This window comes from Mauremys mutica, chromosome 10, assembly GCF_020497125.1.
Source record: "Mauremys mutica isolate MM-2020 ecotype Southern chromosome 10, ASM2049712v1, whole genome shotgun sequence".
Classification (NCBI taxonomy): Eukaryota; Metazoa; Chordata; order Testudines; family Geoemydidae; genus Mauremys; species Mauremys mutica.
The window spans coordinates 30841903-30854889 of NC_059081.1; the positions used below are offsets into that span (position 1 = coordinate 30841903).

The 12987-nt window shown below is 40.8% G+C and overlaps 1 protein-coding gene across 5 annotated transcripts in view; it reads left to right on the forward strand.

Moving 5' to 3' along the window:
* The window catches only part of PKP4 (plakophilin 4), a 220618-nt gene that overhangs the window by 107287 nt on the left and 100344 nt on the right, over positions 1-12987 (forward strand). For 4 of the 5 annotated variants that reach the window (XM_045032188.1, XM_045032191.1, XM_045032190.1 and 1 more), the window contains exon 4: positions 8541-8575. In XM_045032188.1, coding sequence (XP_044888123.1) covers positions 8541-8575 — 35 coding nt within the window. Of the gene's footprint in view, positions 1-6130; positions 6201-8540; positions 8576-12987 lie in introns of all 5 variants that reach the window. The other variant, XM_045032192.1, reaches the window with a different exon arrangement.

The following is a 12987-nucleotide window of genomic DNA, read 5'->3' on the forward strand; positions in this document are numbered from 1 at the left end:
ATCCATGCCAGCAGAAGAGTGCTTCTGTCTGCTTAGCTAATGTTGGTTGGGGGAGTGGTATTACTGTACTGACAGAGGAACTCCTGTCAGCTTACATCTGTAGTAGGCTATGCCTACAGAGCTTTGCTGGCTTAGGCTCTGGTGTGGAGAGAGAGCCTTAGAGACAGAAATGGTACAGCAAGATTGTTTTTGATGCTGTAAATCAGTAATACAAAATATTGAAATATATTGTAAATGATGGATTGGGAAGAATAGTAATAAGCTTTTCAGTGTACCTGTTTGTTCTTTAAAGACTGTTTCAATGCAGCAGCAGGTAGGATATTCAGCTTTCCATAACCACACATCTATCAATGCACCTCACTTCCTGCCTGCATTACTACTGAAAATTCAGCCCTGGGCTTCTCCTAAGCAGAGTCTGTCAGCTTTATCAGATTGTGTGATAATTCTGTGATGCAGACAGAAGTCTATACATACTAGGAAGAGATAATTAATTTTTTATTAAACAGGCTGCCTATCCTCCCAGGTGGAAGGCTAGTTGCATTAACCTGTTGCATCATGTAGTCAGCTCATCTCCCTCCCCTCACTAGTTACTGTCTCCATCTAGCTGATGAAAATTTTGTACTGTTGGGAAGTAGAACTCTTAACTTTATTACACCACTTAAATATTTTTATATTTAACTGTAAAGTACTGAATGCACATTTGTTACTGGTGACAACATAAGGTGTCATTTAACCTTTTAACAAAAAGAAAACAAAACTTTGGCTGCACTTTGACGGTATAGTAAATTGTCAACAAATCAACTTTGCAGGCAGTGAATGGTAGAGATACAGACCTCCAGAAGTAGTTTTATTTGGAGCAGTTCACTGAAGCACAGCTCTTCAAGCAACCATTTTTAATTACTTCTCATTGCCATTCTGATTGCAAACAATTTCTGACACAAGTCAATTTCCTTTGGGACGTAAAAATCCAAATGATAATGGTCCCCACCAGCTGGAATTAAAAATGTGTATCTAAAAGTCCTGTAGGGCATTTATGCTGATGGAAATTCAGCCAGCATTTCTATTAAACTGAAGCATTCAAGCTAACTCTAACAATCTAATACAGTAGCTATATGAAGACTTTTTTGATTTTAAAATGAATGGTTTTTCATAACTACTAGAATGGCTTGTTTTTTCTGCTGTGTGTAATATATCATTTACTTTTCCACAACATAAATAAAATATAATGTACAGATTTACTGTTTAAAAAAACATTCCAGATGAATTCAGTAAAATATTCTACACCATCGAGTATTAAACATTTTCCTATAAAAGAAACCTAAGATACTCTTCATTTATAAAATATCTTTGTGTGTGTTAATGGCATCATTTCTCTAAGAGTGTCAAAGTGTTGAGCAATATAGGTGAGAGCAAGCAGACTACAAGGCAAAGTCAAGGGAATCGTGATCCATCTGAGAAGCAGTAGCATGCAAGGCATTCCTGACTTCACCTGATTGTGCCATCCTAGCTGGTGTAGGACATTCCACTGCATGCAGCAAAATGTCTCTGTCTGAAGGAGGCGTTTATGCATCTCAGGTGCTCTGATTTCCTTAATGTTTCTAGCTATCTAAAAGTATAATTATTATTTAATTTCTGTGTTAATTCAGGATGAAGTTTACTCCTGAGGGCATTCTGTGCCAAAAAATTAAATTCTGTGCACAATAATTTAAAATTCTGCAAAATTCTGTAAATTTTATTTCTCACATAAATGTGGAGGCTCCAGCCTGGCATTGGAGAGCACAGGCCACTTGCTGCACAGAGGTGGGAGATCACTGTGCAGCTCCCTCCTGGGACATGGACTCAATGCTGAGGCTGCACCCAACCCTGTATGCAGGGTTTCCAGATCATTAACAAAAATATTTAAAACACTTGTCCTAATGCAGATTCTGGGAGCACCTCACTGTTAACCTGTTGCCATGAAGTTCAGGGGTGCCAAAAAATAAAATTTGGCACCCCTTGATGTAATTTAGATGCTTACATTTTGAATTTATTGGAAATGTGTAATTTGTCATTTTGTTTAACATGAATTGGCAGAGGATATTGTCTTGATTAAAAAGAACAACTCTCTATTCTACATATTTACTGGGCATTCTCAAATAGATATAGGTGAGTTTTTTTAATTCAAAACTTGAGTTCTGAACACTGGAGTCATAAGTAAGCCTAACTTTCTCTAATGGTGCTTGTTTAAAATTATATATTTATGGAATATGTTAAAAATTATAGGATTTCCATCAAAAACTAAAATAAAAAAACATATAAAATGTATGTGCTAAATCTGCATGGAAAATATGCCTAGTTTGCAAAACACAGGGTGCTGAGTGTTATTACAGCATATAATGTAGATCTTCACAAATTCTTTTGTATTTAAAACAAATAAACTACTTGATCTGTTTTGTATTACATTTACACATACTTTCAAGCTCCTCTACACTGCTAGAGCTGTGTAAATGAGGCCTTACAATGGACAAGAACCAGGTCTATATTTTCTGATCTCAGGCTATGTTGATGTGTGGGCTGCAAATTTTAAATCAGGAATCAGATGTTGCAAGTTAAGTTACAGTCACATAGTTTATGGTAGCTTCCAAATCTGTATTTTAGGTCTGTTTACAGGGGATTATGTCTTTTGGATTCTAAATGTTTGAATTATAATTCTTCTTTTCTTAAACAATAAAAGCAAAACCAAAACTGTTTATATAGACACAAAAATAAGTTATTCTTTACTGCAAAGCAGCATTACTCAATAAACCATCACTCCTTTCCAGCTGTGCTGATTTTGTCAATGCTGCTGCATAAACAAATTATTATTTTTATCGTACCTCAAAGGAGACTAAGGACTTTACAGAAACAAGTAGCAATATACAAGTTCTGCTCCAAAATGCCTTGCAATCCTAAATTACAAAAAGTGAGAGTAACAGAGTGGAGGGGAGTCAGATGGAGGACAGGACCTACAGCAGTAAATAAATAAGTTAGCTAAACAAAGACGCAAGTTTCCAAATGCTAATATGTTAATAGCAAATGGAAAATGACAAGATTGATGGAGAGAAACAGCAATTTTCTGTTTTCTAAATTAGGCACTTATGAAAAACACTACTGAAATAGTTTGCCTTTTTCTTTTTTTTTTTTAATTAAATGTTCAGAAAGAATTTCAGGATGCAAATGGATTTCTCGTATGGAAAAATTTTATGTCTCTCTCCAACCAGTGATCTATAGTCATGCTTGTAATGTACATTTAATTGCTTCACAGTTCTCCCCATGCCTGCTATTTTGCAAATTTAGGCTAAGCGAAAATGCAACATCACTGGTAAAACTGTTGCATCCAGATTCAGTGGATCTAGTCCTTTGGTTCCACCAATAAGTGCTCATACTTTCAGATCCTGAGGTCCTAGATTCAATCCCCACAGCAATCACACCAAAAGCATATTGTAGGACTGTTTTTCTCTTTATCTGTATCAGACATACATATTTAACGTACTCCCGTATAAAAAGGACAATGGATTCCATGATAATTGTGGTGAGATAAGGCTTTACTAAAGTGCCATTTAAGGACTCTTAAATCTTTGGAAATACTTAAAATGCTGATTTCTGAAATAGTTCGTTCATTTATTTATTTACTTACTTACTTAACATTTATCATGCCATAGCACCTAGGACTTGGTCAGTTCCCAGCCCCATAATCCTAGGCACTCTACTAACACCGTAATCATGAAGACACTCCCTGCATCAGCGTTTACTGTCCAGAAAACTGAAGAATAAAAAGGGCATTGAAGATCAGTTGAAAATTATTGAAGTGAAAAACATGGGTTTCACTGTTTCAATAAAAAATAGAAGAAATGTAAGACCCCATTATATTGTACTTTTCATGTTTTTCAGTGGTAGTTTTGATGTATATTACAGGTATCTAGAACTGAATATATGCCATTCTATTGGGAGATGCTTTACAGCAAGAATTTGAAAGCATAAAAAGCACTATATTATTGAAAATGTGTTCTTGTCGTAGTCATTTAACATGAAAATTAAAGGACAGATGAAGTGATGTATTCATTCTTAAGTCACATAACAAATTCTGACAGTAATTCTGTATAAGCAACAAACCCAAGTCCATGTGAATATTGAGTATCTGACATAGCAAAGACATGCCCCAATGATAAAAGCCTAACTAAGGAATAAAAAAGTCTCACACCCTACATTTGCAAGTGCATCAAAAACCATCTCCATACCTGCCCTCCTGCAAGGTGATAAGTCACCCCTGTGCTAGGCTCCGGCCAATCCACAAGCCAAGAACTGGTCTTGCAATTCCCAGACCAGGTATATAAGCCTCACAGGAGGAGCACCAGTTCAGTCTGCTCAGTGTCTCTCTGGGACTTGGAAGTCACTCCTGCATGATGGTGGCAATGGACTCCTCAAGCCTTAGACTGCTCCACTCTTGCTCTTCCTCCAGCCCTGCTCCTAGTCCTGCTCCAGCCTCACTCCAACCCCACCCACCTAGACTCCTGAATCCAGCACTGACCACTAGGCATGACTGCTGCAGCTCCGACCACTAGGCATGACCATCTCCATCACAGTTCCTGACACTTCCAGTGAGAGCCCCGACTTCCACATGGGACCTAAACACTGTCCTCGTGCAGCTTATGGACCCTCCTTTCAAATCATTATCAGAGCACGTATACCACCTCACCATCAAGATGGTTTTTCTTATGGCCATCATGTCAGCATGGAGAGTCAGTAAGCTCTTGGCCCTGATGGCCATCCCACCATACATGTTCTTCCATAGGAACACAGTGTGATGAAACCACACGCAATGTTCATTTCTTAAGCAGTCTCAGAATTCCACCTAACAAGTATTTTTACCAAAACTTCACTCCTTCACTCCCTGGATGTTTCCAGGGCCCTCTCCACTATCTCAACAGGATCAAAACTTTCAGACTCTCTCCCTGCCTTTTTGTAGCTTTGTCTGTCACTTCAAGAGGCCAAGCTATCTTGTCCTAAAGACTCTTGAAGTGGATCATCGTATATTTCCGTCTACTGTCAGTTGGTTCAAGTCTCTCTCTGTGAACAGCAAGGCTCACTCTAGCAGGGCAACATCTGTAACCTGTTTCAGATATGTGCCACGCCATGAGCTCTGTGAAACAAACACGTGGAGCAACCCATTGACCATTAAGAACTATGCCCTTGAATGGTCACTTACCCTGTGGTTCTTCAAGATGTTTAGTCAGTGTGGATCCCATGACCTGCCCTCCATCTCCACTTTTGAGTCCTCAGCAACACAGGCTTTGAACTATGTGGGAATTGAGGGAGGGTCAGGGCTTCTCTGCCCTTTATTTCCTCCTATGGAAGCACAGTGGACACTGCTAGCCAAAAAAGAAAGTGACTCAGACTCATGAGGTGTATGTATATCTCTAATGGGATCCACGCTGACTATAGCATCTCGAACAACCACAATTACTGTAGAGTAAGTAACATGTTTCTTCCTGGCTCATGTATCATCACCAGCAATCATACCTCTCTACCTTAAAGTTTGGCAGTATGAGACAAGCCATCAAAATGTGTGACAAATGACCAGTGTGTGATACCTCTGTTTTTTCATATTGCTCCATAAGGAACAGATTATGTTTAAGTATAAAACCTCTTTTTAAGGATTCTTTTTAAGACTTCTCCCACTGACACAGCTACCGCTTCTCAGGGAGGTAGAGTATCTACACCAATGTGCAAACGCCCCCCATCAGCAGAGGGTTCAGCAGCCACTGCAGTGTTTTATGTGCGGACAAGCCCTTACCGTAGACTCTCACAAATCCTGCAAATGCAGAAAGCCCAGCTATCCAGGTACTCATCGGGGGAAGCAGGGGGAATCACTTTCACAAACTTGTGTATACAAGGGCCCAGCTTTCTGTGTTAAGCTTTTTTTCACCCTCACCATCACCACAATATGATCAGCGCCATCCCAATAAATAGGGCTGAAGCTGCTTTAACCTCCAGTAGGAAAATTAGAGATCCTGATAGGTGGGATGTATTCTGATGTTTAGGGAGATATTAAGATTATGACACTGATAGCTACAATGTCTGTCATTCTGAATAACTTCTTTATATTTCTTAGAGTTTTGATGAAGGCAAGTGTTGGAGTGTAGGCTGAGGACAATGAATGATACAGAACTCAATAAATCCAAGTGAGTGTGTACAGTAAAGAGCAAATGCATGTAGAAAGATTAGATTTCAACATTCAGTCCTGGATAACACAAATCTGTTCACTCTGCACATGTATATTAAACTAAACTCAATCACAACTTGAATGTGGATTTTCATGTTTGTTCTTATGAAGATCATTTTTAATGTTTGCACTCAAATACAGCTGTAAAGTTTAGTTTGCAGGCTAAAAGCCAGCAGGGTTGACTACAGTTTACTTGGCTGACTTGTACATGTGTGTGTCTAGGCACAAAGTCTACCTGAAAAACACTCTGAACTTGTGCATAACTATATGTTCATATTCAAAATTAAAATACCCTTAATTTTTATTTAGAGTGAAAGGACTCAGTTCCTTGGCTGTGGAAAAACTATTCAGGGTAATTATTTTTGAAGTGAGATAGCAGTATACTTTTCATGAGAGGAATGGGGGTTTAAACAAATAAGTTGGAATTGGGGTAGAGATGGGAATTGCAAGCAGGGGAAGGAGTGTTTGTGAAAATAGCAGTACATACACCCTTTCTGACAGTTAAGCTCATGCAACAGTGGTAGTGTAAGGTGACTGATTGTCATATCTAAATTCAGGTATACCCAACCTCTTGATCCAAATTTAAGTCTGGCATAATGGTGCCTTTAAGGCAACATGAAACGTATGCAAGAGCTGGACTTTCAGCGGGCTATGTTGGACCACTTCTTGCTTCACGGCCTTTATAGAAAATATGGCCTAATGTAAATAAAGATGTAAGGCAAGTGAGCAGCTTGAATAAACATTTTAACCTAAACTTCTATTATTGTACCATCAAATGACTGAAAAGAATATCTGGCAATCTTCCTTCCCAGATCACTCCTTAGCTGTAAGCTTACACGCTAAATTTCAGTCTAATGCAATTTTTTGGCATTTTGTAAAATACTAAAAGTAAGGGTTAACACAATATTGGCTTGGCTACCCCCCAAGAAGTACAAGAAATTACTGAGGATTGAGGGACTAGCAGTAAAAAAAAAAGGAGATACTAGCTATAGATAGAGTAGCTTTTCTTCTTGAGACCTGGATTTGAATCCTGGTTTCGGTTAAACATGGTTCTAATTATAGCTCCCATTTGTGTCACAGAACACAAGTTGGCACAGTTGAGCATGAATGGCAGTATTTCTTCACAAGAGGACCAAGAAAGGTCCTGTATACATGCTTACTTTGAAAGATGATAACCAGCTAGCTTTCTCAATTCAAACTGAGTTGCTGAGATTTTTGTTGTGTAATGTGGCAGAGGTGATGAGTTGTAAAGGAAAAAAAAGAGAGCCAATTTAGAAAGTAGCATGATGTAACAGAAATATTCTGACCAGCTTTCCATTTTCTCGTTTTTCTAGAATATTGTGGAAAACTGATGTTAGGGAAAGTCCTTTTTGTCTTCAATCATAAGGATATTTTGGAATATTTTGCAGTACTCTACTAAATCTATCATTTTGCATTGACTATTTTTAAAAGATTGTCAATTGTACCTAGTGTGTGGAAATACTTCTATTTTGCATAAATTCTTCTAATGAAATACACAGATATGCTAATTTGAATTTCTCATCCACCAGCAAATGCGGTAGTATTCAAATATATATTAAAATCTGAAAATGTTAATGTGGAGGGAGCAAGAGTTTAAATGGTCATAAATAAATTCATAATGTGAAGGAATGTACAGTTGTAGAGCTATACTGATAACATACTTATCTGGTGAGACTTTATTGCACAGGTCGTGTATATCCTTGAGCATCTAAAATTGTTTTGTCTGTCTTAACCTTCAAAAATATGCATATTCAGTTATATAACTAGTATTTTACTTTTCATCAGTCATAATGTACTAGACATCAAAAAACTGCTTTGGAAAATAATAGAATACATCTGCTAAAAATTTTCATCAGCCTTTGTTAGTTGTAATTTATTTCAGTATAGTGTCCTTCATACAGAATCTTGCAAAATGTTTTACAGCATTATATTGATGTCACACCTCAGGTATGCAGTGTATATCACAAGTCATGCACTTATCAATCCTATTGAAGATAGGTTTAAATGCCACTTAGTGTTGTGAAATACTTAGAGGCATTTCCTATGATTAATACAATAAAGTATAACTCAGAATGATTCTGAATGTTACATTGTGCAGAATAGAAAGCACGACATTAGTAACATTTATTTGAGAAACATCTGGGTTTTTTAAAATTTATTCTTCGCTGGTTTTTGGATAGTTTCATATTAAGAAACAATGTTTAGTTTATAAATCCAAAATAGCTCCCTTTTAGTGATAAGGGAAATAAATATAACTTTTTTTCCCCTTTTTCTGTAGCTCTACTGAGAAGTCATTTCCTTGGAGATCAGCAGGTACAATCTTTTTCTATGTAAACTTTTCATCTTATGGTTTAAAAAAGCAATTTATTTTCCTAGCATTCTCTCATAATTTACTACCTGTTCTAAAGTAAACTGAATATTAACCTTGATAGCACAAATACTACGTATCTGTTGAAAGCATCTTGTGCAAAGTAGTAGTTTTTTATATACTTTTGTTTACACTTGTGTGTTACCTTTTATTTTTGTAAACTATATTCCAATTAGAGTCTATTTATAATTTTGTCTATATGGTAGTTTCTTGTGCCTTTGAATTTTCTTGAGAGAAAAATGAAACTATAAGAGAAGCTTTTTTTGTATATTGGGTCTCGTCTGCAATTATTCCATTATGTACTGTAGAAATTTACTCTTCATAGCTGATAATGTCTGTGACAATTATACTATGATGTCTAAGTTTGAAGATTGTTTGTTTGTTTTTCTTTTTGCAGCTCCTCCCTGTTTAGGCAAAGGCAAACTTGTCAAAACAATCTTTTCTTTTCTATTCACTCTCTTCAGTGCATATGGCAGCTTCCCTTCCTAAAACAAGGAAGGTTAGTCCTGTGGTGTGTTGTATTCTACTTCTTATCAATCTTAGACAGTGAATGTGGATGGAAATCTTCATAGATTTTAAAATCAAAAGATCATAGATTATAACAGGGGTAGGCAAATTTTTTTGCCTGAGGGCTGCATCGGGTTTCTGAAATTGTATGGAGGGCCGGTTAGGGGAGGCTGTGCTGGCCGGTTAGGGGATGCTGTGCCTCCCGAAACAGCCAGGCATGGCCCGGCCCCCGACCCCTATGCATCCCCCCCCCTACTTCTAGCCTCCTCCCCCCCGCCCCTCCCCCCGTTCCCTCATGGCCTCCTGGGCCCCCCACCCCATCCAACCTCCCTCTCCTTCCTGACTGCCTCCTCCCCGGACCACTGCCCCCACCACCCCATCTGCCCTTCCTGACTGCCCTCCCCCTCACCCCCCTCCTGGGACTCCTGCTCCCATTCAATCCCCTTGTTCCCCACCCTCTGACCTCCCCAACCCCTATCCACTCCCCCGGCCCCTGACCATCCCCCCGAACTGCCCTGTCCTCTGTCCAACCCCCCACTCCCTGCCCCCTTACCGGACTGCCTGGAACACCGGTGGCTGGCGGCACGGCTGCACCAAGACAGGCAGCCGCGCAGCACAGAGCACCTGGTCAGGCCGGGCTACGCAGCTGCGCTGCCCTAGGAGCTCACTGCTGCGCTGCCCAGAGCATTGCACCAGCAGTGGAGCGAGCTGAGGCTGTGGGGGACGGGGAACAGGAGGGGAGGAACTGGGGGCTAACATCCTGGGCCAGGAGCTCAGGGGCTGGACAGGATGGTCCCGTGGGCCATGCTGTAGTTTGCGCACCTCTGGATTATAATGATTGAATCTGACCTCCTGCTTTAAACAGCCAATAACATTTCAATCAATAATTCCTTCATCAAACTCAGTAATTTGTCACTGAAGAGGCAGTCTCTGCCCTGAAGAGTTCACAATCTAAACAGACACGACAGAGTGGGAAAAGAAACGTGCACAAGAAATTTAAATGCCTGAGGACAGTGCCAAAGCCAGGGACAGAACCCAAGTCTCCTGACTCACAGTCCAGTGCCCTTTGCACTAGTTCATGTGGCCTCTAATTACAGGTTTATATCTTAAGCACAGTTGTTGGTGAAATAAAATTCCAATTATAGTTTCAGATAGACATTGGTGCCAGTCTCACTGCCTCACTGCATTTTTTTTAAGAACCACTTCTGTAGATCAGAGATTTCTTTACTTCCTAGAAGATATGAAAGTAGACCCCCCCTTTTCCAGTTTCTGCTGTTGAAAGAATCCAGTTTTAGAAATGTGATTATTTATTCAGGCTACATCATGGTTAGAGTTTAAACTGCACTTCAGAGTTTTTAGTCTCTCTCAAGTGAACTCTGGTGGGTAACAGGCCTGGCTTCCTGCACATCAGTCTGGGTGGAACCCCAGGTCCAACTCAAGCTGAATCTCTAGGCTGCAGTCTCTCTATTTTTCAGCCATGTTAACGCAACAGGCCCAGCTGAGTTTCCCCTGAGGAGTCTGTGACAGTATAAATGTGCAGTGACACAAATAGCTCTTCAAAACAGGGCATTATTTATTCCTTTACCTAAAGGTATGTAGCACACAATAAACCGATAAAGTATCTGTACGCCTATTCCCGTCACCTAACCCTTAAACTTTCCTTGTAAACTTTGGTATGTTCAATCTAGTGCAGTTACCTCCATCTCTGGGTTGGAATAAACAGTTTGTCCTGCCTGTCTCTGTTTCTCCTTGCTTGTCTGTAAGCTCTCACTAACATGCCCTGGGTGCCCCCCTTCTTAAGACCAGTATCTTTAAAGTTTTAGTATACCCTTTGGTTCTGGGGGAAAAATACAACACACCAGACTAGCTGGAGTCAGACACAGGGTATTCCCCCCCACCCCCCATTAATGGTTTCCTCAGTGTTTCCCAAAGGACTCTTGGTACATCTTATCATAGCCCCTTATCATTGCTATTGTTTAATTTCCTGTTGGTTTCTCCCTTACAGCCTCCTTCATTTTAATACTGCATTCAGGCACAATAATAGCACACAGGTAATCTGAGGGGCATACAATATTTATTAAAAAAAAATACTATGTGTAACTGCCTCATTCGCCTCAGGCTAATTTGTAATTATGGCCACCATATATCCTTTGAACTCAGCTTACCTTTCCTCCCAACATCTTGCAATATGGTGTGGTTGTATTTCACATTTGATGATACGTAATTGGTGAGATAGTAATTCATTTGGCTAAAGGTAATTTGCAGTGCCCATCTTGAACCATAAAATTATTTCAGTATATTTACAGTAAAAGTGCCTAGACTTTGATTAAATATGCCTGATTCTTCTTCAAGTGATTGCTTATGTCATTTCCAAGTAGGTGTGTGCGCACCGTGTGCACGATCGTCAGAAGGATTTTACCCTAGCGGTACCCGGCGGGTCGGCTGCGGAGCCCCATGAAATGGCGTCTTCATGGCCATCTATATAGGTCCCTGCTGACCCGCTGCCTCTTCAGTTCCTTCTTACCACCTGTGATGGTCATTGGAGCAGCTCTGTCTTCCGTTAGCAAGCGATTCCCTAGAGGTCAGTGCCACACAAGAAAAAGAGGACTGACAGGGTGCAGTCCCCTGCTAGAGCAGTGGAGCATACAGGCACCAGTGAGGGTGTGTCCTGCGTCAGGACACCCAACCTTGGGTCTGCCTGTACCAGCACCATCGACTCTGGCCTCTCCAGCAGGTCTTTGAGTCCAGCCCCAGTGGACTCCCTGGTGCGGGAAGATTTGGAGGAGGACTTGGATGCTCCCTCCACAGCAGACACGTTCGAGGCAGCCAGGGAACTGATTACCATGACGGCCCAGTCCCCTGCTCCACTGGCCTGTGCACCAGTACCAGTTCGGCATAGGGGCAAGCCTTCTATGATGCAGCACCGATCACCTTCGCCAACGTACTGCTCCCTGGTTTAACTTTCTTTAGTAAACCCAGGAGGCAAGCCTAGCAGTCTCATCAATCAAAGTGTACCTGGCTGCTATTTCTCTTTCCACCCGGGTGCAGCGGGGCAGTCAGTATTTGCTAACACCACGGTTGGATGCTTCCTTAAAGGGCTAGACAGGCTGTACTCCTAGGTGTGGCAACCGGTCCCTCCATGGGACCTTAACCTGGTCCTCTCAAGGCTGATTGGAGGGGTGGGGTGGACCTTTTGAACCTCTAGCAACTTGGTCTCTGCTTAACCTCTCTTAGAAAGTGGCATTTCTCGTGGCTATAACTTCAGCCAGAAGAGTGTCTGAGCTCAAAGCTTTAATGTCTGAGCCCCCTTATATAGTGTTTTATAAGGACAAGGTGCAGTTGCGGCCTCACCCAGCCTTTCTATCTAAAGTAGTCTCACGATTTCATGCAAATCAGGACATCTTCCTACCAGTGTTATTCCCAAAGCCTCATGCTAATGACAGGGAATGCATGCTCCATTCCCTAGATGTTAAACAGTCACTGGCTTTTTACATTGAGTGGACGAAGCAATTTAGGAAGTTGACGCAACTCTTCATCGCCCATGCTGAAAAAATGACAGACCTGCCGATCTCATCCCAACAAATCTCTTCTTGAATCACGGCCTGTATCAGGACATGCTATGACCTGGCAAAGATACCAGCCCCAGGATTGACGGCACACTCCACAAGAGCGCAAGCTTCATCTGCAGTGTTCCTAGTGGAGGTCCCTGTTTAGGATATCTGCAGGGTGTTGATGTGATAGTCTATTCACACCTTTACGTCGTGGTACGCCATCACACAGCAGGCTAGAGACGATGCCTCATTTGGTAGAGCAGTGCTGCAATCTGCAACTTGGTGAACTCCAACCCCTT